Raw genomic sequence first — 27,820 nt, forward strand, 5'->3', positions numbered from 1 at the left:
AGCATAGTGTCGAACTACTTTAATGTTATCTTCTACTTGTCATGGGTAGGTTCTTTGAGTAATATATAAATTTACTGCATATTAAATTGTGTTGAAAAACCATAATATATGCACCACTTCAACTTCCACAACAGTTTTCTAAGGAGTGAGGAACTAAAACATTGTGATTTTTACCCTTACTATATCAAGTGGTGTTATGTATTTTATGTCAATGAACATAATTACAGTTACCAAAAGCAGCTAGAGAACCAATGAGAATCATGCTTTGTAGAGTCAACCAAATATGAGCAGACCCTTCACCATCATTAACTTGCCATTTCTTGAAAATGTCAGAATTAAAATGACCTTTATTTTGTTATCAGAAAATTGTTTTTAACACAAGCAAAAAAAAAAAAAACCGTAGAGTATATGCAAGTAAGATATCAGAAGAAAAGACATATTTTACTTAAGAAACCCTGAATGATTTAGAAATTGCAATCAGAAATTCAACACTTAAGAACAGAAAGCTAATGCAAACTCAAATTAGTAATAACTTTTAATTTAATTCTCTTAAAAGTTTCACATATAGTGTGAAGAAGTCACATTCACAGGTTTCACTTTTAAAGTTCACCAGCAGTCTTCAGAACATTAGGACACAAAGGGCTCTACACAAGTGCTGTTGCAAAAGTCAGGGGAAGGGATGCAGTTTGGCTCCATTCAATGGATCTTCACCAAGATATCTTAAAGGCTGAACAAAAGTCATTAGAAGAAGAATGTTATTTTTCTCTTTCTATTATGAATATATGAATACATTATAGTGTAATACATGCAATCTCATTTATATAAAAAACATACTATGCGTTGTGAGAAGAAATGCAATATTTTCAAAACTTCAGTGTATGTAAGAATCACTAGTATACTATGGAACCATACTGACATTAGTAAAGGCCATTTTCATGGGTACTAAGGATTCTGAAGTAGTTATAAAGTATTATTTGACATTGTAAGTCAAAAGTTATTCATATTCATATTCATATTTATAATGCTGTTAGAAATATATATCTATGCATGGTCTAGTGTAATTTGTAGGCATAAATATTTTACATGTGAAATGCAGCCAATGACATAATCATGTAAGTAAAATCACTTTACATATTTATGACAGATTTTTCCCTTTTTAGTTGGCTAAATCATAATTTTTCCAAGCATTACACCATTAACTGACATTCATTTTCTTTTCAGCATTTTTGCCATTACTAACAGCATTGCAAATATAAAACCTTAAAGGTATGTTTTTACCTTATTTGTATGGAAAAAATTCTCAAGATTAGAATGGTTGGGTCAAAGGATCTGTGAGGCTTTTTATCATTGTTGTTGGTATTATTATTATTTATTACTTTGTTAGTATTTGTTATTATTTATTTGTTGGTATTATTATTATTATTATTATTATTATTATCACTTTGTTACAAATTACTAGGCTATTTCTCCAAGGGCTAATACAGCTCTTCCAGTAATAGTGTTTGAAATCAACTTTTACTCTGTATTCCCACTAACAGTAAATTGATGCTATTTTAAATTTTTGTAGGCTAGTCTATGTAAAGTGATATTGAAATTTTACCCATAATTTGGATTCCTCAGACATATTGATGAATTTGTGTATTTTAGAGATATTTATTTGCCATTTGACTTCACTTTATGCAAATTTTCCTTCCATAACTTTGTTCAATTATACATTGGATATTGTGTACACACATATAAATGTTACACATATATTAATCATTTTCATGTTATATGCAGCTTATAAGAATAAAGATAACTTGGGGCTGCGCTTTAGCTCAGCAGCACAGTGCCTGCCTGGAAAGATCAAGGCTGTAAATTCGATTCCCGGTACCGGAAAACAAACAAACAAACAAACAAAAAAGAATAAAGATAACTCTTTTCATTTTATACACATGAATACTTTACATTTTAATGTTTTTGTTAATGTTTTTTGCAGTATTGGAGACCAAACCTACACTTCTTATACTTATTTTTCTTGAAACTGCTTATTGAACCCAGGGCCTTCCAAATGAGCTATCTCCCTAACCGTTTTTAAATTTTTGTTTTGAGACAGAGTCTCACAAAGTCACTAAATTGCTCAGGTTGGGTTCATACTTGCTGTTCTGCTGCTTCAGTCTCCCAGAGCTGGATTACTGGTGAGCATCACAGACTGGTTTATATTTTATATATTTTTAAGAATTCCAGCTTTAACTCTTTCTCTCACTCTGTTATTTATTATATGTCACTCATATAAGATAATGTATGTATTTTTTTTCTACAGGAAAACCTTACTTTTTAATCCATTATTTCTAGTTATGTAGTCCTTCCTTATTTGTTTTTAAAAATAGAAAGTATACCAACTAAGTCATTTCACTAATTGTTCACTTTTTTACACAGCTTAACAAACTTTTCTCCATTTTCAGTTTTTATTTTTTCATTTGTTTACTTTCATCATGAGTATACTCAATATATGCTTTTGGATTTAAAAAAACATGTTCTCATTTCAGCACATCTCCTGAAAATCTCCCTCAAGATTTCCAGGCTAATTTTCTATATTCCACTGTTTCCTAAAATCTTTATCTTAGCGTGCATTAAACAACTAAAGATGTATCATAAGCCTTATATTTTTGCTGACATGGTCCCTGTAATAACCTTAAAATATTTATTCGTTAACCCATTTTTATTTAGGTCCCTGGATGTACCATTATTATTGCTTAGCATAAATATGCAACTTGTGAAAGGATGAGTCACATTTGCCAAAAGCTGTCATATATTCTGACTGCGAGTATGCAATTATACAAAAGCACACACATGCAGAGGGAAACTAACGTGAGAATGTGCTCTTTCTGTGCACTGACAGAGAAACTCTCCATCCTCCAAAGGAACATGCCTGTTTTGAACAATAACAAATACATTTCCCCTCTCTTACCTCACTGGGTTATAAGTTCCCGTTCTCATCACTGTGGCTCAGAGAAGCTTCTTTTTCTATTTAAAAAACAGAGAGATATTTAGACACTGAAATTAGTCCAATATTAAAGCCACATGGCTTGTCAGAGTGTTGTGGGAGGAAGAAGATAATTATTGGGAATTACAGCACACCTTCCTTCCGTCAAGTACCTGAGAAGCATTACGAGCATCTAAGAAGACTGTCCCCCACAAAAAAGGCTAGCAGACGCAGTGTAAGGCACAGAAAGTCTTTCTGAGCCCTTAAGTATGTTTCCTAAAGTAGCAATGGAAAATACCAAATCCTTTAGGTTGAACAGTGAGGCCAGCCCCTCTCACACTCTAAGGTTCCTTTGTGCAGCGAGGGCCATGGCACTGTGCTACATCTCCCAACCCCACACAGGTGTGCTGCCCAGACAGACTTGGTGCGTTGATGCTAGATGGAGGTTCAAAGAAAGAAAAGGAAGCACTACAGGACAAGACAAAAGACTGTCAGTAGTGATGGATCCTCTTGGAATAAAGGCATGGAATGTTCAAGCTTTTACATTTTTATGAAAAATAGAACAAAATATCAAGTTCAGGAAACACAACCAAAAAGAAGTGGCAAAGGAAGAAATCATGCAGGAAAATGTAGGTCAGAAGATACAAAACTGTAGGAGATATGATAGACATTGTAAGTTGATAGGAAAGCACTCAAAGGTAAAGGATAACTGGGATATGGGAAAAGAGAAGGCAAAGAAGGAGAAAGTTTGTATGTATGTATATGCAGGATAGTTAACATGGCTGTTCTACTGTCTTGTATTTCTTTGCTGAAAGAAACTGTCAATGAGTCCTTGGTTGATAAGCTTTGTATGTCTATATCTGTTTTCATGAGAAACCACTTTGAAGATATCAATATGTAATACAACAAGCATTGTTAATTCCCTACCACTTTGTAACTCTGTACTGTCTGTACTGTTCCTTTGCTATTTTGTAAAATGTCAACTGTCTGTTAATATTTTCCTCCTTTTATTTTTAAAATATATATATATATAAAAAGAAGATACAAAACTGGAAATATAGGCTCAGAAAATCTAGAGAACTGATATGCAACAGGAGCCCAATTGCATTACCACCCAAGTGTGTATAGGATTCCTATCAAATGAGTTGACTTAACTGCTCTTGTGCCCCAAATCCATGTGAGTCAATGAATATTATAATTTGCTTCACAGCATTGTACTATCTTTGTGTATCCTATAACACCATGTTGTGTATGTTAAATATACACAATAATTATTTCAAAACAAAAAAAAGTAAAATGTCACCCAGGTTTTCATTTAGGAGATTAACTTCTGTTTTAATAAAAGGAGGGTTACATCACAATATTGTCCTGCACTGTTGTCGGTACCTGTGTCAGAAATACCCATGGGCATGTTAAACTAGAGGACTCCATATGATTACAATATTTTTTCCTCAAACTAATTTTCAGTTCATGACTACCTTTTCCCTGCTTACATGCATCCTAAACTTCTTATTATAGGTTTTGGATCTTTCCCCACTGTTGATTAAAGTAGAATATTCAGTCTTGGTTGCAGGCACCAGTCAGACAACCCCCAGCCCATCCTGCTATAGACTGTCAAAGAATCCACTGACCAGAGGAAGCGTGTAGATCCAGATCATCTGCCTTCCGGCTCGAATTCATCTCTTTGTATCGAATGTGGTGAACAAAAAATTCTCCTCTTGAGAAAACTGACAATAGAGGTCCTAGGTTACAGGTTAACAGACCACACGGTAAAACTTCCCTTCCTTTCTGTGTTCATTTCTCAGCAGTGCAAACGCACCTAAGCCTTACCCAGCCTATTGTTCCCCTGCTTTCCCCACAGAATGCTACCCACTTGAATCAGATAGGCACAAGGCTAAATCACCCCCAGTGGCACCATGTAACAACCAACCTTCCCTGCAAGGAGACAACATGGCCTTTATAATGTGCTATAGGTTTTTCTAAATCCTTCTAAGAACATTTCATTTTCCTTCCACCTCATAATAAAGTCCTTTTCAGCTCTCATCTGCACTGTTTCAAAATGCCATTCCTGTCAGTACTGTGGTCCTCCTTCAGTCTTTCATATACCGTTGTCAAACGATCTTTCTGAAAGCTAGCTTGGCCACGTACTTCCCAACTTGATATTTCAATGACTTTGAATCATATAGCCATTGCATATAAGAGCTTCATAATTTGTTCCTCCCTTGTCAGGAGCTTCTGCCCTTTGCTTTAGACCAACAAACACGCCCCCCTTTATACACCTTTACAGTTTCACAGGTGGGTCCTGCCTTCTTCCTGGAAATCACCTCACTCAGTTCTTTGAACTCCTATCTTAAAATGTGTCTCAAGAGCTTCCTAGAAGCGTTCCACACTCCCTTGCCCTTTCAGTTATTTACTCATCACCATGAAAAATGTATAATGCAATGTGACTATTTACATGTTGATCTTTTCCACTAAACTTGAAGTTCCATGAAAACAAAAACACTCTATTATCTATTCATGCTCCTTCAAAGCCCAGCATGTCACTTGGTTGAATGGTAAAAATGTTAATAAGGATATTATATTAAGAGCAAATAAATTTGAGCAAGAGAGGCTTCATCTAGGCCATAAATATCATATGTAATACAAGGTGCCCATTCTATCATAGCCTAATTAAACATGCACATGGAGTGCAGAAATCATCAGTGCGGGCTAACCCCCTTATCCCCAGTGAAATAGTCCTCCCTTTTGTGCTGTAAAACTTCTCTAAGCCCCTACTTCCTGTTTATTTAATACTTGAAGCTATTTCTATTGCTGTTGTTTCTTCTTATCCTAAGAAACCCCTTATCCTATAGACACATTAGGAAGACCACAATTTGCCTCAGACCTCCGAGCCTCTGTATCTGTCTCTTCTTCAAAATCCATGTGAGGAATCCGATGAGAAGTGCCAACAGAATGACTCCAAAGATCACAGAAACAACAAGAGACTTGTGCCCTGAAAAACCTGAAAGAGGGAATAAAAATTAGGAGGTATGATAGATATTGTGAAATGAAAGGAAACTGCTCAAAAGTAAAGGGCAACCTGGATGAGGGAAAAAAGAAAAGAAAGAAGGGGAAAATTTTGTATATATGTATATACAGGATAGCTAACATAGTTGTACTACAGACTTCTATTGTTTTATTGAAAGCAACAGTTAATGTTTAATTGTTTGATCAATCTTACATGTCTATATTTGTTTTCCTGAGTAACCACTTTGAAGATATCAACATGTAATACAACCATTGTTAATTTCATATCACTTTGTCTGAAATTCAGTATTGCTTGTATTGTTTTTGTATTATTTTGTAAATGTATGTGTATTTGTTAATATATTTCCATTCCTTTATCTTTAAAATAAAAAAAAAGAGAGATGAGGATATCCAAGCTGAAAGATCTGGATCCTAGTTACTAAACATCTCTTTACTCATTACAGGATCCCTAAAGTAAATCCAAGTCCTCAGAACTCCTTTGGACCTAAACTCTCCGAACAAGAAGGATGTAGCTAATTGGCCCCATAGTCACAAACCCATGCTGTACCTGGTGGTGGTGATTCTGAAGTTCCCATAAGAGAAGACAAAGAGACAGAATCTGGGACTAATAGAGTAAATATTTCTCATTCCACTTGAGAGAAACATCTGGATGGTCCCCCCACTGCATCGCGTGCCGGTGTATCCTGTCTTTGTAGGACACACCGCAATGCCACCCTCTCTCAGCTGCCAGCTCCTCTCAGCTTACCCGGGTTCTTGGCACTGACTGGGAGGCACTGCACTGCAGCATCTTCCTTGTGCCCACAGTCACTGTGCCCCCATTGCCTGGCGGGACAGTCCCACAAGGAGGTCTCATTTCCTGCGCACTGCACGTGGCTGAGCCATACAGGTCCCGTGCCCTGACCGAAAGCTGCTTCTTTCAGCGCCTTCACAGCCTTGCCACAGCCCAGCTGGCGGCACACCACCTGAGCATCATCTAAGTCCCAGGAGTCATCACACACGGTTCCCCAGGAGCCTCTGTGCCAGATCTCCACGCGTCCGGAACAAGATGCAGGTTTCTCCTGATCTTTAAGTCTTATCTTATCTGAAAAATCAGAGACATCAAGATTATTTCTGAGAAGATTGATGCTTCTGAAAGATTATAGGAGAAAAGAGAGGTTTAAAATTCCATTTTAAAAGTCTGTTTGAAAACTCTATTTCATATGTAAAAGTTTCAAGAGAAACAACCTATAGAATGGGGAAAAATGTTTTGCCATCTACTACTCCAAGGACCAACTTTTGTATATAAAGAACTCAAAAAAAGGAAAACCTAGATACCCCAAATTTATAAAACCAATCAAAACTGGGCATCAAAATGAATAGACACTTCTCAGATAAAGAAATGCAATGGGCCAATAAATACATGAAAAAGGGTTCAATGTTGTTGGCCATTTGTGAAATGCAAATTAAAACAATATTAAGATTCCATGTAACCCCATCAAGAAATTAACCAATAAGAAATGCTGGAAAAGCTGTGGGGAGAGACTAACACTTATTCATTGTTGGTGGTAGTATAAACTGAGACAATCACTATGGAAATCAGCATAGAGATTTCTTTAAAACTGAAAATAGGAATTTCATTTGACCCACCTATTCCTTTTCTAAGTATATTCCCAAAAGAGTTAATAACATCATACTACAGTGATGTATGTATACTCATGTTTATAGCAGCACAGTTCATATTATGTAAATCTTGTAAACAGCCTGTATGCTCATCAGTGGATGAACAGATAAAGAAAATGTATTTATAGACAACGGAGTACTGCTCTGCCAAAAAATGGATAAACTTGAGGCGTGTGAAGGAAAATGGATGCACCGTGAGATCATAATGCTTAGTGAAGCAAATCAGATGCACAAGCTTAAACATTGCATTGTCTTCCTTCTATTTACAAGTTAATATATAAATAAATATGAAATAAAAGACAATAATAGGAAAAGAGAGAGAGGAATAAAGGGAATTGTATTCTAAGTATATTTCTGCTGTTGATTTCTAGTTTCATTCCAAAATGGTGTGAGATCTCACTTTGTAGGACTTCCACTTCTTTGAATGTGTTAAGGTCTTTACTGATGCTATGAGCAGGGTCTATCCAGCTGAATACTTCTTATGATTTTGAGAGGACTGTGTTCTTTCCAGGTTTTACATACAGTGTGCTGCTCAGTTTGAGGTAATATGTTGCTGATTTTGACTTCCATTGCAAATCTTTGTACCTTCTTTAGCAATTTTTGAAGGAGTTGTTTTGAGATTTTCAGTGATATTTGTGGGTCTATGATTTTCCCTTTAGTTTCATGTTTTGCCTTATGTAGTTGGGTGCTTTCTTTAGTAAAATGTGTATTAACAACTGTTGGTTCTTACTGGAAAACTGCTTTTTATATCATTATATAGTCACTAAATCCTTGTTTGTTTTGAGGTACAAGTTGAATAGGTTCAAATTTACATAGTTTCAGCATGTTCTGTTGAGTCAATGGTGGACTAGCATGTCTATCTCCATATCATTTTATTTGGGCTGTGCTTTTACATTTACCTTATAGTTGTTGTGTCTTTTGAAATACTTGTATACTCTTTAAATTGATATAAAAAGACAATTTATTTAAAAAAAATAGATAAGCGGCTGGGAAACTGCCAAGTAGATTCACAGTTTAAAGAAGTGTACAGTGAGAGAGTACTGTGGGACTGATTTTTAGCTTTTTTTTCTTATATCAATGTAGCAAGATAATATTTGAATAGTATTTGATAATATGTGCTATGTAGATAGAATAGGAATTACTTGGAGTTTATCCAACCTGCTTAATAAGGTCTAAGAAGGTAAGGTGTTGTGGGAATAGGAATGTAAAACCTAATGTGCTTTTCAGGTGATGGTAGAGCTGTAGGATTAAATTCAAAAGAATTTAATGGACAAAAGAACACTCACTGTCACATGTGATCCAAGTCTCCTCGGCGGGGCTGGCTAATCTCTGCTTCCATGGAGAGGATGTGCACTGCCATAGTGTGTTAGTTCCTACTGGACACTGTACCTTGTCCACCCACATGAACCTGGATGGTGCTTTGTCTGAAGATGTGGACTCAATGGTTCCATTGTCTCCACAGCCGAGGTGCTTACATACAACCCCCACGGTGGTCTGGGACATGTCACTCTTGCCAATGCTGCCCCATGCTCCATTGTAAAACACTTCCAGACGTCCTGAACAGGGGCCCTTGCTGCTCTCTCCTGCGAGTCTCAGAGACATAAACTCTGAGGTGAAATACAGAGTTAGTAGGTAAACACCTCTTCAGATTTGGAAGAATCCTTCTCTTTACTGTGACGTGAGACGTTTTTTAAAAATAGACACATCTTGTCAAATATTAGTATTTGTTCAGTAACTTCTGGCTGATTTAGTTGATATTAGCAAAATATAATGTTTATTCTAGCATCCTTTATGATTTTCTAGTCCTAGATTTTTTTTTACTTTGGATCTTTGTTACAATGCTGTCAGTGATGTTTTCCAGATCCAACTAAAACCTCAGAGCTTTCTGTTAATTACATAGTTTTGATTTTCTTACTAACTTACTGTAGTGTTAGCCTCAAGGATCTTACTCTGTTCTTGTTTATTTTTAATTGATACATAAAAGTCGCATGTGCTTTGAGGGGAGAGTGTTTTATGATCAAAGTGAAGGGTGTAACATATTCATGTTCTCAAGTGTTTATCACATCTGTGCTTGTTTCTTTTTCTTTTTTTGACAATAGTGTTTGACAGTTAAAATTTAATGAGACTTAGGCACTAAAACCAATATCTGTATCCATTGTCTTAAAATGAAATACAGTAAGTCCCCGACTGACGAACACTGGGGTTGTGAGTTTTCACAGATATGAATGGATGCTGAGTTATGAATATTTGTAGATATGGACAAATCATGAATGTGGCTCTCATATCTGCAGGACATTGTCACAGTTGTGCTGCTGTGTGCTTACTGGATAGTGTGATAGTGTGCAGTAGTTTAGAACGGTCTAGAACTTACTGTATTTGTGTGTTGGTTTTTTTATGCTTTACATTGTATATTTGTGTCAAAGATATATAAGACTCATTTTGTTGGACTTATGAACAAATCCAACCTAGCAAATGCTCTCTCAGGATGAAACTCATTTGTCAGTTGGGTGCCTACTGTATTTCCTTTACTGAAACTTCAGATTTTTTTGTGCATTTCCTATGCTAGGTTTATGTCATTACTTAGAAATCAGTTATTCTGCCTGCAAAAACTGTACTCAGCCATACTATTATTTTCCTCTGTATATTACAACTGAGGGTATTTTTTTCTATTTCACACTAACTTCTAAAGCTTATTATGTATATATAGCAAGATTGGTGACCTCTTAAAATAGTTCTTGGTGCTATGAGACAAAGTCTCATTTATCTATTTGAACAGCTACTTAAGCATGATGATTATCTTTGTTTCTGTAGAATAATGCATGGAATATAGTTTTGATCCTATTAATCTACTTTAATACTTTAGTTATTTTTATCAAGTGTTGGGTGCTAATTCTTTTTTACTCCAGTTCTATATTTATTCATAAAACAATTTTATTAATGAAATATTCATGATATACAAGCCTGTTCTGGATTTTGCTCTTTATAATATACTACCTTGTAGATGAGGCAGCACTAACTCATCAGACTCATACTCCTGGGATCTTAACTCTGACAATTGTCTCCTTGAATATGATTTTTCAGGGAACTCTTTCAAATTGCTGTCATTTCCTTCACTAACCTTTCTCCCACCTCAGTCTTGTAGGTATTTGTGACCAGGCTTATGTGTGAAATTTACCTGAGCAGATAACACCTGCATCCTCTTTATGCCTGCAATTATGCTGACCCCAGCCATGGGAATGGCACTGCCAAACATGTGCTTCTTTTCCACTGCAGTTTATCTCATCAAGCCAGATAGGTCCTGTTCCTTCCCCAAAATGAGCAGAACCGGTAGCATTAATGGCCACTCCACAGCCCAGCTGTCTGCACACCACATGAGCATCATCCAGATCCCAGCTGTCATCACAGATGGTGCCCCAGGAGCCCTCATGGTAGATCTCTATTCTCCCAGCACAGTAACCATTTCCATTTACCAAGCGAATTTGACTGTTTTCTGGAAAAAGGAACAAAATACTAAGGAAAAGCATTTTTAAGGATTGAGATCATTTTCAAGGTTGGCCACTGTTTCTTACCTAAGCAGGTAGCAGCATTTTCTTGTGGAATGGTAGAGCTAGTTGGCTCCAGAGATGATGAATTGCAGGGCAATATTCTCTGAGACTGGTTTCCTACAAACACCAAACTGCTCCGTCACATAAGATGCAAAAGGTTAGGGTGAAGAATGGGCATCAGATGAAATGTTACACAGAGCTGAGGACAAACATGGTTTTCAAGAGGGGGGAAGGTGGGTGGGTCAACAAGGTTGGGAATTAAATTAGGTGCTTTGAAAAGAGTTGGGCCATAGTGAGCACTAGATAGCAATGAGGTTCATGAAAACTAAGGACTCATCCTCTAAAAAGACAAATGAGGTTAATATTCTGGCGCACTCCTATTACCCTCAAAATGAGTGATTCCCTTTTACTTTTCTACTTTGTCACTGTAGATACACTTAGTCATAAGGCACACCATCATGGGAGGTGCTCATCACAGCTTGTCCTTCATCCTCTTACCTGAACAGATGACAGAGGCCACTTGGCTTTCAGAACACAGTGACGCACCAAAAGCAGTTACAGGACAGTCTCCCATGTGCACCTCAGTCCCATTGCAGTGGAACATGTGCCTCCAGACCGGGCCATTTCCCCTCCCAAAATGTGTTCCTCCTGGGGTAGAAAGAGCAACTCCACATTTCAGCTGCTGGCATAAAACATGGGCATCTTCCATGCTCCAGCGAGAGTTGCAGAGGGATCCCCACTCTCCAAACACCTTGAGCTCTACTCTTCCCTCACACGAGGACTTGCCATTGGTCAGGCGAATTTCTGTGTATCCTGGAAGGAGACAGAGCTTTAGAAAGAGGGCTGTGATGACCTAACCCTTCTCCCTTCCAAGCATGAGAACAAAGTGAAGAAGCTCTCAGGGTCTCACTTGAGCAGGCTATGCCAACTTCTCTGTTTTGGTCACAAGACCCATCTTGGCGAGGTGCAAGTGGGCAGAGTGAAAGATGGGACTCATTTCCTTCACACTGAAATTCTTCAGCCCAGATCTGTCCTTTCCCTTCTCCAAAGTGAGCTCCCCCTAGGATGGAGATGACTGAGCCACACTGAAGTTCTCTGCAGAGGACACTGGCAGCTTCCAGAGAGAAGTCAGAATCACAGACAGAGCCCCAATTGTCCCCGTGCTTCACTTCAACACGACCAGAGCAAGGAACGTCCCCTTCGACCAGCCTGGGCTCCCTGTGGGCTAGAAAACAACAACACTTCAGTGAAGAAATAATAGTTTCTATATTTTCTCTCATGATGGAGTAAAGAAGTGGGGTATAGAGAGGAGATGGAGGGCCAGAGCATGCAGTGATCTCCCATACTTGTTGCTCTTCAATTTTAGCCTAGAGGTAAGCATGGAAAATTCTAGATGTCCCCATTTCTCACTGTGCTTCTCCTAGAATACTCGGGAACTTCTGTTCCTGCTGCCAGTTGTTCCCACCTGGAAGTAATTGCTCTTTCCTTCTAGCATTCCACTCATGTATTCACACACAAAATGTATCTAGCTACTGTCTGTCAGTTCTCAACTCACTGTGGTCTGGATTTGGCCTCAACTTTTTCTATGGTTTTAATGTAAAATGTTTCAATATATTTCAATTTTCAAAATGGACATTCGACTTCTCACTCACATCTATTACACTGGACATGTGTGGACTTCTAATCTCCTGCATTCTCCTTTTTCCATGCTGACCCTCACTCTTCAGCCTAACCTTTTGCATTCAAACTCTTTCTTGAGTCATTGTTCTGGCCTTGATATTCTCAGCTCCATGGACATCTCTCAACTACCAACAAATACATTTTTAGACACACTTTTCTGTTTAAGCTTAGGTTAGTAACTGTACCTATTTTGACATCTGGAATTTAAGGTACTAAAACAATACAGAAAGTATCATATGGTTAGCCCACTGTATTCTTTACTCAATTAATAATATCCAAACCAGACTGGAATTAATTGCCTATACATGAACCAATTTTTATATCACCACAATTTTTTTTTTTTGGAACTGGGAATTGAACTCATGATCTCAGGCTTACCAGGCAAACACTTATGCCACTGAGCTATATCCCCAGCCCATTGTAGCACCACAAATTATGGTAGCAATAATGATATAGTGAACATTAAGTGAATACCTATTAAATATGTGATCTTAATAAGCATTTAAGAAACATCGTGTCAGTTTTTCAAAATGATTGAGAGTACAGTTTTTTGGTTTGTTTTTGATTTGGACTTTCTTTTTTTTTTTTTTTTTGTACTGGGAATTAAACTCAAGACCTCGAGTTTGCCAGGCAGGCACTGTGCCACTGAGCTATATTCCCAGCCCTAGAATACAATTATGAGTACAATTCCAACTTTACAGACTAGGAAGTGAAGCATAGATGGATGTGTTAGTTTGCTAAAGTCACACAAAAAATTAGGAGAGGTCAGAATTTGAAACAAGTCAGTGCATTCCAGACCTGAGAACCTTGACGCTCACAGCATCTGTCACTCCTGCAATACATTTCTTCTTCTCTATAAGTACTGCTGTTGCTTCTGTGCTTTGTTATCATCTGTCATGTAGACCTTTGCAGTACCTTTCTGAGTGGGCTTCCTTCCAAATCCTCTTTCCAAGAAATCTATCCCATGATCATCCATATATTGTGAAATTCCAAATATTTTCAGATTATTTCCTTGTCTTCAACATGATTCATTGTTTCCTTACCATTTGTACGGTACTTTATCCTTCTAGCACATATTATTACACACCTACACTGTAGTCTGACTTTGCATTAGGCATTTGAAGACAAATAGGCTGAAAAGTCTGTCACGAAGTTCAGTCTATCCTTGAAGATAGATCATTTTAATATCATATTTATTACCACTGTAGCTTATACTTATCACATGCTGTGTGACTCCTGTGAGGTTGCCATTATTGTTACACAAATTTATTTGCCAGAGGTGAGTGAGATGACAATATAAAATGCCTTAGATTCCCCAATGTCTCTCAGCTATTAAAATGAAAGAGATAGGATAAACACTGATTTCTTAGCATCTTTTAATATACTTTGCTGTTTTCTTGAGAGGTTTAATATCTACGCTCTATTAATCATATCCAATGTTCCAACTAAAAGATATTTGGACATGCCATAATTTGTCAGGCTTATGTGCCTCTATTGAGGACTTTTCTATCTATACTGTGTGCACCCCTGGAAAAGTCTACTTCTTTTAGAGGCTGCTCATTTTCTCAGTAAGATTAGGAGTTTTCCAAATGAAGAAAGTGTAAAGAAGCATTTACATAATACAGTCATAAAATCACATGGTGGAACTGAAGAAATATAAGTCATTTAGGACAGCTGACACTTAAAATGTAAAGAAAATGCACACCAGATGTAATAAATGGAACTTAGACTATAAAAGCGTTCTGTGTCAAACAAAAGAACAGTCAAGATGAGGAATTGTTTCCCTTTACAAACTCAGAGACGATTTGAATTACTTAGAAAATGCAAATACTTTTAATTCATTTTAGAAATAGAATCTATGTAGTGAACATAAATATGGTGCTGACTTTGACATTTAAAAGGGAAAAGCAGTTTAGCATAAGCCTGCTCTCCGGTGCCACTCATCCTTATAATTCCCCCGTTGTAGCACCGTGGTGTGGATACAAACTCAGCCTTAGTGAGTTTGGCTATTCTGATTTCTCTTCAGATCATATAAATGTAGGTCAAATTGTTCCAGACATGACTATATTCGTATTACAGCACTATAGAATTCCTCACCATTTCTAAATCTCACCAAATAGCTATTAAATCCGTTAAAGCTTATTTGAGATGAAGGTTTTGCTTTTTAGTCATAGCTCAGCTTTTAAAGCAAATGATATTTCTTTGATATAAGATACTTCAATTAGAAATCCCTTAACTTTTTGGGTCTTTTGTTTTTGTTTTTGTTTTTTTTGTTTGTTTGTTTGTTTTGTCTTTTTGAGACAGAGTCTTGCTATGCAGTTCAGCTGACCTTGAGTTCACTTTGTAGCTCAGGCTGGTCTCGAACTCACAACGATCCTCCTGTCTCAGCCTCCTGAGTGCTGGGATTACAGGAATGAGCCACCAAGCCTGGTGTAACTTCTTGTTTTTGGATTGTTATATGAGCATGCAATTCCCATAAGGCATCATTGATTGGTGTAGACCAGATACTGTTACAAATTTGGGCAACCCTAAATCTTAAATAAAGGCAGTTGCTTAGATCAAGCCTCAAATCAGCTTTTTTGTTTCTTCTGCCTCACTTGAAGCAAAATAAAACACAACCAATCAAAATTAGACCAAAAGCAAATAAAAACAAACATTTTTCTCTTCCATGATTAAAACTTGTTTTATACATGAAAATAAGGTATTTCTATAAGTATCCTCACTTCCTTTCTCTGAAAATATTTGAGTGCAGGACAAAAAAAGAAATTCTTCCACTCAAAAAGTAATTTAGATTCCATTTTCAGTCCTTATGTTATGAATCTGCTAAAACATATCTACTCATATCATGAGTTTGCTTCCTTATGTTACTTAATCTGTATACATAGTCAGAATATTGGAAGTTTAACTGCTTAAGACATATATTTTCCTGAAAATTGTACCATAGCATTTATTTTATGTAGAGACCACTAAGAGAATTTTGTAGCCAAATTTATCTCCTTTGATTAACAAATTAAACTTTCTCCGGGGGCAATGTAATTAAATTTATTTTTTTCTCTTAAAAAATGAATAAACCACAATTAAAAGAAATTATTAGAATTAGTTCTCTTATTTAGCAATAGATAAATTATACAGTATTATTCAAAGAAGTATAAGCACATTTCTATCACTTGGTATTTGTAACTTGGAACTAGCAATATTGAAAAAATACTCTAAGTATCTTATTCCCAAATTGAGCCTTAGCAAACAATGAAATTGATGGTCCACATAGAAACTCAATGAGTGTCTCTAAAAAGACAGAATCTAAGTTTTGTGTTTTTTCTCATGCCCAAGTTTAAAATAACCTTAAGGTAGTGGCCAGTAATCAGGAGAAAGGGACTTATCTCAGTATAGATCGACCTATGCAAATATGCCCTGCAACTGTAGTTACTTTCACAAAACACTGGTTTAAGATTAGAAGTCTAGTAAGCTTGGAGAGAACCATTTTACCGCCTTTACATAGGTGATACCAGCCAATGAGAGGTCAATTTTTGAACCAATTCAAGGTTTTATAAGCCCATGCCAGCAGAAATTGAGTTGTAAACAAGTGCACCCCCAGCAGATATGCACATGAAACCACACACAGATGTGATAACAAAGATCAGAGTACCCGGAAGAACTGCCCCAACTACAGCACCTGTACCTACCAAGGGCAGGGGACAAAGAACAGCTCAGAAGCCAGAACACAAAACTCACACTGAGTTCCCATGGAGCTCACACAGCTACAGGGAAACTTGTCACATCTGCCTGGCAGGATATGATAGTTACTGCAATAAAACAATTCTACATGTTTCTTGGTGAGCATAGCTACCAAAATAACCTTAAGCTGCTTATCTATTTGACTTATTTTAAATGGTAAAAGATAAACTTTTATCTATTTTAGCACTGTTTTGCTGCATATTTGGCATAGCTAAACAACGTTAATTTAAAATGTAGTAGGAAAATACAGAAAACTTTCTAGATTTAGAAGGAAATGATCCGATATGCAAATATATTTATGCATGCTCAGAGACATGCAAAACCTCTCAAAATGGTTATATACTGAGATGTATGTTTAGATTTAGCATCACCCACAGTGTGTCAATATATATTTAGTACATACGCTGTAAAAACATATTACTCTTACCTATCAAATATATCTACTACAACGAAAAGTAATTCAAATAGATTTCTTTTAAAAACAAATCCAATGCTATGTTGAATAAAAGTTTTGCACCTAAATATAACAATTTATAAAAGTTGAAAATAAAAGAATAAAAAATCAAAGTGGTTGTCATGATATTAATATCAGACAGGTTTGACTCAGAACAAAAAAGTTCAGTCACGGAAATGTGGAAATTTTAAAATACTAAAATGAACAATTCACAATGGCTACAGAACAATCATATAAATAGCTATGCTGCAGGTTATCATAACATCAATTCATCAGCTACATGTTGCAGCTACTGGTACACCCAGTGGCAAACCAATAGCCTAAAATCTTTTTTATTTTTAAGAAATAAAAATGAAAGCTAATTGACCACCTATCTGAAGAATTTTGGGACCAAACAATCTAGAAAGTCAGAAGTTAATTAATAGAAAAAAAATTATAATGAATTTGTAAAGAAAGGTGACCTTTTTAAAAATACAAATGTTGATTCTTTAAAACAAATTAAGTTATACCAACAGTCAATCTTATCAAGTAAATAAATTATAAGCAAAATAAATGCATGTAATAATAAATAAGAAGATAAATGTCATAGTTGGAGAAGTAATTCAGAAAGCTCTTTACAAATTTGAAATTATGGTCAAGATATTTTACTAAGTGGAATTTCAATATACAGAAATATATAAATATATATATTATTATATATATATTTATATATATATAAAAAATAATATATATATATATATATAAAATCCCAGTATAATAAAAGAGGTGATATTTATGTGTGAATACATTTGATTTTTGCTTACATAAAATATTTCCCAAATGACATGTAAATATATGAACTATGTAATTTCTGAGGAAACAAATAGGAGAACTATGCATAATAAGGAGAAAATATTTACATTTCCTCTTTAGGTGATTTTTAAACTTTATTGGTGCTCTTTTGCCATACATAACAATCACATTCATCATAGGAAATTTGAAACTATACATAATATATCTTCTCTTTTTTCTCATTCCCTTCCCTTTAAAGTTTTGTAAAGGGAGTGGGAAAGAAGCATTTATATTTTCATGCTTTGAACTTTAAACCTTGAGAATACACTTCCTAGTCAAGATTTTTACAAGTAATGTAGCAATTTAAGTCTCTGTCTTAAAGAATTGTGAGGGGATAGTGCCCAGTTAACCAGAAGTAAGCACAATTCATAAATTAAGAGAATGCAGCTAGGAGCAAACTGAGCTTAAGAGGCACCTGAGAAGAGTCATTGGTTTGCGGACATGTGGGACATAACATCTCCACCTTGTGAGTGGGTCTCACAGGTTCAACAGTTTTTTTCTTACATTGTTTTCTTTAATATCTTTTCACCATATGAGTAACAGATATATCAATAAGTCATCTGAGAGTTGAAAGGCATCACTTCAGTGATCTATTATATAAATATGATTAGCATAAAATACTAATGATTATCCACAACCTAGTGAGCTCACAACTCCCTTTTAAAATTTCAAAAGAGAATGCTGTGAAATACACACATATGTTCAAAATGAGCAAAATTCTTTCACAGTGAGACAGAGGTGCTTAAGATTAAGTCATGTTGCTTTATCCAACATACTTATTTTTAAATTATTTAGTAACATTCCCATGGAAGACATATTTAACATCTGCCTTAAAATTTTTAATTCTCCTTAATCTTTTACACCTCCATTGATTCAAAAAAATTTACTCAAATGTCAAAATCAGCAAAAAGTACTCCAAGATACAAAATAAATTGCAAGTTTTCTGAGACCCTTACAGTAGACTTTGTATAAATATTTTCTGGTTTCATGGCAGATCTAGTCATGGGGACCAATGTTTCTTTTCAATTTCAAAAATATTACTACAAGTTAATATTCTTTTTATTAAACTTCTTCTTTACAAATAGATTAAAAGTCTTACCTGAGCAGGTAACTTGGGCTTCTTCATAGGGACAGTCCTGTCCACCCCATTGCCAGTTCTTGCAGTCCCAAAGAGAAGTTTCATTTCCATTACAGCTGTGTACCTCTAGCCACGTTTTTGTTGCTTTAGTTTTGGAGTACAGTATGGAAGATGTTTGAACTGCAGATCCACATCCTAGCTGTCTGCAAACTATGTCAGCTTCTTTCAGTGTCCAGCCTCTGCTGCATATCTTTCCTACAGTTTTCTGAATTTCTACTTGCACTGTCCCAGCACAGTGGCTGCCTCCACCTATAAGTTTCAGATCCAGATCTGATTCATCTGCAAAAGAAACAGAAAAGTAGACTATAGACTCCTATCTTGTTTAGCAACCGAAGGACAGTTTTAGTCTTCCTCCTTCCCAGACACTAAGACACTGGAAATTGTGGTTTAACTTCTTTCCCAACATTTTAAGAAACAACAAGTATAAACCAAGAATTTGATAGAAATAGTATTCTACTTTCAAGGATATTTTAAAATGTCAGTGGCTCAGTAATATGAGAAATTCTTCCATGAAAGAGAGTCCTCTAAAAAAGTAAATCTCTGAGCTGCATGTAAATTTAGAATTTGAGGTGCTAGTCTCTAACATATTCTAAACAATGATCACAGAGAATAAGACAGAACTTCGCACTACTTGAATGAAGAATGTGTCAAAGATGCTTCACTATGGTAAAGTAATTTCCAACATTTGTTAGGCATTGCCTTTGTTTACATCTCAAAAGCTATCCCTACTCTGAAAGTACACAGATCCTTCCCTGTCTGCTTTTGTTTTTGTTTGAACTTACCAGAACACGTCACCCCAGCATCTTCATTATGATTGCAAAAATGTTTTCCCCACTCTTGGTGTCTACAATACCAAACAGCAGATTCATGTCCATTACAGGCAACAATGTCAAGCCAAATACTTCCAGATCCTTCACTGGCATTTACACGACCTGGGATAGTGACGGCAGTTGGACATCCCAGTTGCTTGCAGACCACAGCAGCATCATCACTGTCCCAGCTGTGGTCACATACTGTCCCCCATTCTCCTTGGAATTTCACTTCTAGTCTTCCTGAACAAGGAGTAACTCCATCTACCAATCTCAGGCCCATGTCCGCTCCCTCTATAAAAGGAAAGTACAGTTAGTAATTAGCTACCAACAATAAGGGTGACTACAAATAACTCAAAAGGGGGATATACATTTGGAGGCACAGATCATCATGATATACTTACACTGAGAATTATTAAAGATGGAGGAGAATAGGTTAGGCAAACGGAGAACTTTCCCGTATAGAGAGCCAGGAATCATTTCTAACAGGAGATCTAGAGCATGAATTTTATGGAAGATCTGCTTGTTTCATGATCAGGGTGTTTCGTTAGAACTGTTTATATTTTCTTATTGAAATACATTTACATGTGCTTAGGTTTTATCTGCAAACTCTATTTTGTCTCAATGCTTAACACGCCTTTCTGCTTCTGGCCACATTATCCATCTGTACTGTCTGCTTTATGTCCCATGCCTGCCCTTGTTCTTCCTTCCTTTAAAAATAGAGCAGATAGAAATGAAGCTTCACCATTACCCCTTGCACCTCCTCCAAGCAGTGTTTCTTAAAGAAAAGACCTTAATTTTGAAGAATATCCTATGATATTAAAATAAACTGTTTTCTCCTCTGCAATATAAAATTTTGGCCATGATTCTTATTTATTTTGACTCCTCAGCATGTGTGAATCACATTATGATGAAATGCACTGAATCAAAGCCTAGAGAGATATGAACTAAAAGTGTTACTTCCTAATCGAACCCCTCCTATTGTCTGCAGTTCACAAAATCCATCTTTCTTGTAGGAATCTTATTCTTTGTGCTTCAGGCTACAGATGGTCAAGTTGTCAACAAGACAAAGTCAATTCAAGAAACAGGAAAAGAGACAAGAGCCAGATGGCATTGTTCAAGCACCTGAATCCACCTCTTATCTCCTCGGAATTTCCCAATTTTATAAGCCAGTGTTCTCTTATTTTAATATTAGCTTTGAACTGAACTGTCTTCCTTTGCAGAGAGAAAGAAAAAGAGAGCTCGTTGGTGGAGAAAGTGATATTTCACTGCAATTATATTTTCTAAGTGCTCTTTGGTGTCAAAACACAGTCTCTTTCAAACCAAAAAGTCAGGTGAAACAGAAGGAGCAGTGTCTGTGCCTATAGAAACCCTGTGTCCTGACCCCAGATCAAAGTGTGGAACATGAAAGTCTCCAGACAAAAGAGTAGTGGTACCTCAGTTCACAAACCTGATTCTTTCCACGACTCTGGTTGCAAACTGAACTAGACAAGAACAAAATCAATTTCCCCCCAAGCTCAACATTGAACCTAGCCATTGAATTTGATTTTGTTCTCATTCCGCTCAGTTTACAACCAGAGTCACGGAAAGAATTAAGTTCATGAACTGAGGTGCTACTTATATGCTCACACTGTAGCACCAGCATAAATGAAGTTTGAATAGGAAACCAAAATGTTGGGAGGTTTTGTTTTTGTTTCGATCATTTGAGTCTATGAATTTGATTTAATGATTTAGGAAGGAGCAATTTAATGTGGCCAAAGAGGAGACTTGTTATTTATAAAATAAGTGAGAGTAATTTACTATTATTTTACGAATATTGGGGATTGGACTCAGGGCCTTTTCCCTGAGCTACATCCTGAGCCCTTTCTGCTTCAAGAGGTTTTTTGTTGTTGTTTTGTTTTGGTTTGGATTTTTTTGAGGCAGGTTTTCATTAAATTACTAAGTTGCCTAAGCTAGGTTCAAACTTGCAATCCTTCTGCCTCGGCCTCCCAGAGTGCTTGGATGACAGGCCTGTGCTAACGTGACAGTTTGGTTTGCTCTTAAAGCTGAAAAAATAAACCCAAATTTCCGTGTTCAGCCTCTACACACACCTTCTCTCCCCTTTTCCTCCTTGCTTCCCTTCCCTTCCCTTTTCCTCTCCTCTGCTCTTCTTCCCTCTCCTCTCCTTTACCTTCATCCCCCCTCCCCTCTTTTTTCTCTCTCTTTTTTGTTTTTATTTTTGCTAAATACTTTCTTCTTTTCTCCTGACTCATGATCTGGAACTTCTAGAAATTCCTTCTAATTTCTGTTAATGTTAAACCATAAATATCAGAAGTAGAACCCAAATGAAGCAATACTGAGATGACAAAAGTATGTTCACTCTATTTTAAGGGCTCAAGCTTTGAAAACTATTTCCCTTTCTTTTGTCCTATCACAAAGAAAGGAACACTGCTTACCCAAGCAAATCACTCCAACATCTTCAGAATGACCGCAGTTATGCTGTCCCCATCCTTTGTGTTTGCAGGACCACAGAGCTGACTCGTTCCCGTGGCACTCAACATCATCAAGCCAGATCGGTCCAGAACCTGTTCCAAATTTTGCTGAACCAGAGAAACCAATAGCACCTCCACATCCAAGTTGGTTACAAACCACAGAAGCATCATCCATGTAGAAGTGATCATCACACACTGTTCCCCACTGTCCTTGGAATTTGACCTCTAATCTTCCAGAACACCTTCCACGCCCATTCACCAGCCTCATCTCCAATTCAGATCCATCTAGAACAAAGTCCAGAGTTAAAGATTCATAAGTGATTTTACAAAGTGTGTTTTCTCAGGATGCTCAAAATTTCATGCTTTTTAAAAAATTATGCAGGAGTTTGGAAGTTGCCCTATTCCACAGATTAGAGAATTTTAACCTATTAGAATTGAGATAAAAATTAAGACTTTCCTTTACATTTGTATACCAAGGAAAATGTTACACGTATTAAAGGCTTTAAACTTTCTATTCTATTGTCTTTATTTCCATTACTAGGAGAGGTTAGCACTTTTTTACATAAAAATAGACAAAACTGACTCAATATTTATTTAGAAAATAATTTTTATTTATAAAAGAATAAATAACTTAATTATTAAATTGACTCATAAAATTAAGTAATAAAAATGGCATGCTGGTTATTGGTCAAACATTTAAAATCCTTATTTTTACCTTTCTTTCTGATAAGCAGTTCAGAGTATAAATAATTGATATTGAATTTGAAATTAGAAAGTACAAAAAAGCAAATGTAAAAATGTATCCAGTAAATTGGATTAATAGTTTGCAAGAACATGCTGTGGAATGAAAATTCTTAAAACTTGAAAGAAAAAATAATCAAATTAGTTTATTTCATCTCATTGTCAATTGAATCAAAGCATTTTTATCCCTCTGCAAAGCACCTAGTACCATTGTTAGCAAAAAGCAGCTTTGTTCATAGGGAGATTTCTTTCTGCATGTTACCTCTCAGATTTTCCTAGAGCACTAAAATATATGGAAAAATATATATTTCTTGAAATATAACTTATTTTTACAAACTGTGAAGTCCAGTCAAAGGCCTCCACTTAACAAGATTTATTTCTATTATGAGTAATTAACAATAATTACAAATAAGAACAACAAATATGCACATTCTCTTCTAAGTATATTGCCTACCATCTTTTTTTCCTTACAACTTTATATGCTATTATTATTAGTTCCACCTCACAGGTAGGAAGGTTGAGGTTAAATAATTGGCACAGAGTCAAACATCCAGAAAATGGTAGAGCTCAGATGTCAGGGGTGGATATAGCATCACAGATTATTCTCTGGACTATTGTGATATATGGCCTCAGGGTCTGCACTAATGAGATGGAAGATCTGAAATTTGAGTATTAATTAGGGTCAAGAAGTTCAGAAATGTGGACACTGCAATTCAATAAAACTAGTATATCCTTAAATAACTATAGGCTTTTTCTACTATGAGACTCCAGTTGTAGTTGTAGGTATATAATCTTCAGAAAGCAAATTTGATGAACTCTATCATTAGTTACGCAAAAATAAAAGCTGAAGTACTATCTTAGCTAATTCGCAGTTCTGTACACAACAGTAGTTGTCAGAAGGGCTTATTAAAGTGCATTATGGTACTAAGCCTTACATGGTTATTCTGTACCTTTTAATGATTAATAATAAGTAAAAGGAGAAGGGGGAGAAGGAAGACAAGGAAGAGGTAGAGGATGAGTGAAGAAGGAGGAGGAGAAGGATCTGGAGGAGAGGAAGGAGGAGAAGGAGGGAAGAGGGAGTAGGAGGAGGAAAGCATGAATATGAATGAACAAAAAGAGACCTGAGTAATCAAGGTAATGAATGGCAGAAAGCATGAAGAAACTAACATTTCCACCATCTATGCATACTGAACAGATTGCCAGTCATCCTACACGTATTATATAATTCCGTTCTCACTGAAGAGTAAAGAGATTTAACAACTTTTTGTGCAATCGTAGCACTATGAATAGCTGTGCTAGGTACTGAGTCAGCCTTTCTCTAGATGATAGCTAGCACTGTTTCACTCCAGTGCAAGTGATCAGCTCCTTTTGCAGAGGATCCTTCAGGGGAGATGACTCTAGAAAAGACTGAGCAGGAGAGAAGATTGCATGAAAGTGAAAATGAGCAGGGAGAAATGGGGATTGCAGGGATCAGGTCTGGGTCAGAAATGTGAGATTTTCTAGCAGGAAGAAGTAACACATAGTTTTCTGGGTTACTGATAGATCACCTGAGATAAAAATTATTTTTAAAAAACTTTTATAAATTAAAAACCAATGCAAATGCAATGAATAATATTAGACACTGAGAAAAGCAATTATACTGTGAAAACACCCTTTCTCCAATAAGGTGGGATTAATATTAGTGCTGGAAATATTTATTTCTTTTTTAAGTAGTCAGCTTTTTATATAAAATGTAGTGATCTATGAATCAAGTCCATCATTTCAATATCTCACTTGGAAAGGGGGCCAGGATGAACTTTGAAATCATGATATTTGGATGTTACTCTACAATTACTGAATACAGAATTGGTACCAGTCACTTTCTCACTGATCTTGGTGCCTAGAGTCTCATTTTTTTCTTTTTAGATTGGGGTTTTCTCATATATTTCTCCAAACAGTGGATTTGATAATTTTATGGATAGACTACATCAATTCCATAAAAGTGGCTCATTTTACTTCTCCAGCCATCTATACATTTTTCCACCATGCATTTTATAATGTTTATGAAATGTTTAAGGAAAATAGGGAGCCCAAGAATCTGACTTGAGTCGGAAATATGCCCTTCTAATTTGCTTTGGTTTACGCAAGTCTTACCCGAGCAGGTTACTCCAGCATCTTGTTGGTGAGTGCAATTAGCCTTTCCCCATCCACTGTGGGTGCAGTCCCAAAGAGCAGATTCATTCCCTCTACAAGAAACATGATCCATCCAAATACGTCCAGATCCACCACTGGAATTAGTCCATCCAGTGGCCATGACAAGAGTTGGACATCCCAGCTGATTGCAAATCACAGCCACTTCCTCCATGCCCCAGCCATGACTGCATACTGTGCCCCACTCTTCCTGCACTCTCAGTTCCACTCTGCCACTGCACTTGTTTTCACCATCCGCCAGCCTCAGCTCCTTTTCAGTTCCTCCTGCAACAGTGAATTAAGTCAACAACTGGTCAAGGTCACAAAGAGCCAGTGTGGAATTAAATTTCTTTATGTTACTTATTTATCCTTCAAAGTCAGATTTCAGAATCACCCTGGTTTCATCCATGGTGTAAAGAAAGAATGCTATTTCATGGGCATTCAGATATAACCCTTCAATCTCATAGGCTTGAAATAAACCAATGCCATAAAACCAGGAAAGCTAAGTAACATGATACTGCATAATATATTATTTGATCATTGAATTTTCTTAATAATGGCAATTTATATGATCAGCATGGGGAGTTTACTAGTTAAATAAAATTCTATAGACTTTTATAGCAGTGAGCTACATATGAGTCTCTTAAATCCTAAAATCATTTAAAAGAAACTGACAATGGAATTATAGAGATAAAACCAGTTATAAGGAATTAAATATTCACTTCACAAATATGGGTAAAATAGCACTGAAAAATAATACTAGGAATCTGACCAAAACTAATAGACTTAAATGGAAATTAAGATGGAGAAATTCTCTTATTTTTTCTCTACTATAAATAAACTCCTCTCCCATTGCCCTTCTCTAAATGATCTCAGTTGCCTTCTTACCAGTATATGAGCACAATTTAGGAAACTGGTTTTCCATTCAATCTGCCTTTTTTCAAGCCATTCTTAGATAAATGTTGGCATTTGGATTTATTAAAGTGTTCCTAAAATTCTATTTTTATGCCAATAATTCCAAATTTTCTTTTCCTGAGTGTCTTTCTTATTTTTTCAGCTAAACTTTTTTTCCAAGCTTTAAGTTACATGGCTACTTTTCCTGTGAGTTTATTTTAATGAGAAAGAGAACCAGGCAAATATTTGGAGTCACAAAATTTGGTTGTTACTGTGTGTTTTTAATATTTGATACTTCAAACCCATGGAGCATAACTTTTAGAAGATATTCAGTATACGAAAAATTATTTATTTAACAATTCTTGTGAAGATGGGCTAAGACAAAGTGAACTGACAAACTACTCACCAAGAGAACCGGTTATGAAAGACACACTGAGAAGTGAGATCACAGCAACAGTGAAGGGACTCAAGTGGACTAAATGTCTTCTGAAATCTGTTAAAGAAAGAAAGAAGGCAAAGCTAGAGCCTTCCCAAATAGAGATTTGGGGACAAAAACAACCAGATGATAGCAGACGTTTGGAGTTAACAAAAAACATCAAACCAAGAAAGAAACCTCTTCCTTCCAAATGGAAAACAGGAGAAATTCACACTCAATATAATATACCTCAGTGAAATCACTCTCAAAATGTTTCTATAAGAAGGCAACCTAAGGTTATGGAACTAGAAAAAAGTTGGGGGTTGAATAAGTATTGCAAAGGCAAATCTTAAACCTGGAAAACTGAAAAAGGTATCAATACACAGGTATCCCTGAAGGCACAAGACAAGTTTCCTGAGATTTCTACATTCTCTTACCTCCTCAATATTCAATTATTGATATCCCCACCTCTATATTTACCTAATCCACACTGTTAGACAGAAAGTTGCATGAGGGACTAGATTATATCTACTGGGTTTACTATAATTTGAACACTATGTGGCACAGTTCTTGCCAAATACATTAATATAATAAGGTGTTACTATGTATATCTGATAAATCCAAATACTGGCATTTTGTCATCTGTAGCTATAACATAAAACATTCTAGTATTTCTGCTATTCTCATTTTTCTTTAATACTCTGACCCAACACTAATTTAAAAGTAAAAATGGTAAATAACTTTAAATAAATGTCCATATAAATCATGAAATGGATTTCAACACTGAAGAGTTATAATGAATTTCTTCTAAGTAATTCAGTTGTCTTCTAAGTAATTACCTTCAAGTCAATTGTCATTCCTTCATACTCTATCTCTTCTAACAACACTTGTTTATAGACTAAATATAATTCAGTTTAAACTTCAGTTCCTGACAAGCTCACCTCAGCAGTTTTATAAATCCAGGCCAATTCTTGTTCCTTTCTCACACCTTTTGTTTTGAATCTGTGACAGACCAAAATCAGTGCCATCAACCCTACATGTTCTTTTTCCATTCTTACTCTCCTGGACTGTCAGAATAATTCTAATGGGGAAAACCAGGATAAATGAAATATTTTACCAGCAGATCCAGAGTCTTCAAGAAATATTATTCTCAGCTTGTCCATTCCAAAATTTTATAATTTCAATAATTTCTAAGTCTCCTTGTATTATTCTTCCAAAGAAATGTTGTCTTAAAGAAGTGGAAGACTAAGAATTCAGAAGAATCATCTTACTTGTATAAAAGAAAAG

The 27,820-nt window shown here is 36.0% G+C and overlaps 1 protein-coding gene and 2 long non-coding RNA genes across 4 annotated transcripts in view; 2 read left to right on the forward strand and 1 right to left on the reverse strand.

Annotated features, from left to right (window-relative positions):
- LOC102014879 overlaps positions 1 to 2,936 on the forward strand; it is a 32,171-nt gene extending 29,235 nt beyond the window's left edge. Inside the window, exons 5-6 of the long non-coding RNA XR_260061.2 lie at positions 1,222 to 1,266; positions 2,096 to 2,936. This is a non-coding gene — a long non-coding RNA (uncharacterized LOC102014879). The remainder of the gene's footprint in view (positions 1 to 1,221; positions 1,267 to 2,095) is intronic.
- On the reverse strand, positions 518 to 27,820 carry LOC102014546 (scavenger receptor cysteine-rich type 1 protein M130). Of its 2 annotated transcripts, none has more exons than XM_013511513.1 (16): positions 27,651 to 27,820; positions 26,525 to 26,611; positions 25,189 to 25,509; positions 22,279 to 22,599; positions 19,817 to 20,137; positions 18,996 to 19,313; positions 12,107 to 12,421; positions 11,695 to 12,009; positions 11,221 to 11,313; positions 10,827 to 11,141; positions 8,938 to 9,258; positions 6,738 to 7,073; positions 5,850 to 5,966; positions 4,597 to 4,707; positions 2,951 to 3,006; positions 518 to 727 (listed from the first exon to the last, which is right to left on the reverse strand). In XM_013511513.1, the coding sequence occupies exons 1-15, from the start codon at positions 27,694 to 27,696 to the stop codon at positions 2,960 to 2,962; spliced, it is 3,384 nt and encodes a 1,127-aa protein (XP_013366967.1). In that variant the 5' UTR covers positions 27,697 to 27,820; the 3' UTR covers positions 518 to 727; positions 2,951 to 2,959. The 2 variants fall into 2 exon arrangements, with proteins under 2 accessions (XP_013366967.1, XP_005378922.1); XM_005378865.2 differs by having other exon boundaries at positions 4,597 to 4,692; positions 27,651 to 27,819.
- On the forward strand, positions 4,649 to 6,731 carry LOC106147953. The gene is made up of 3 exons (XR_001232997.1): positions 4,649 to 4,734; positions 5,818 to 5,992; positions 6,436 to 6,731. It is a non-coding gene; the product is annotated as an uncharacterized LOC106147953 (long non-coding RNA).

The sequence above is a fragment of the Chinchilla lanigera genome, unplaced genomic scaffold (assembly GCF_000276665.1).
Source record: "Chinchilla lanigera isolate Chin_1 unplaced genomic scaffold, ChiLan1.0 scaffold00012, whole genome shotgun sequence".
Lineage (NCBI taxonomy): Eukaryota > Metazoa > Chordata > Mammalia > Rodentia > Chinchillidae > Chinchilla > Chinchilla lanigera.

Excerpts from the sequence above, each read along its gene's own strand:
- LOC102014546 (XM_013511513.1), bottom strand. The coding sequence starts at position 27,696 with ATGGACAAGCTGAGAATAATATTTCTTGAAGACTCTGGATCTGCTG. Across the intron at positions 7,074-8,937 it reads GACTTGGATCACATGTGACA|ATAAGATAAGACTTAAAGAT; the intron begins GTGAGTGTTCTT and ends CTGATTTTTCAG. Across the intron at positions 5,967-6,737 it reads AGTCAGTGCCAAGAACCCGG|GTTTTTCAGGGCACAAGTCT; the intron begins GTAAGCTGAGAG and ends TCCCTCTTTCAG.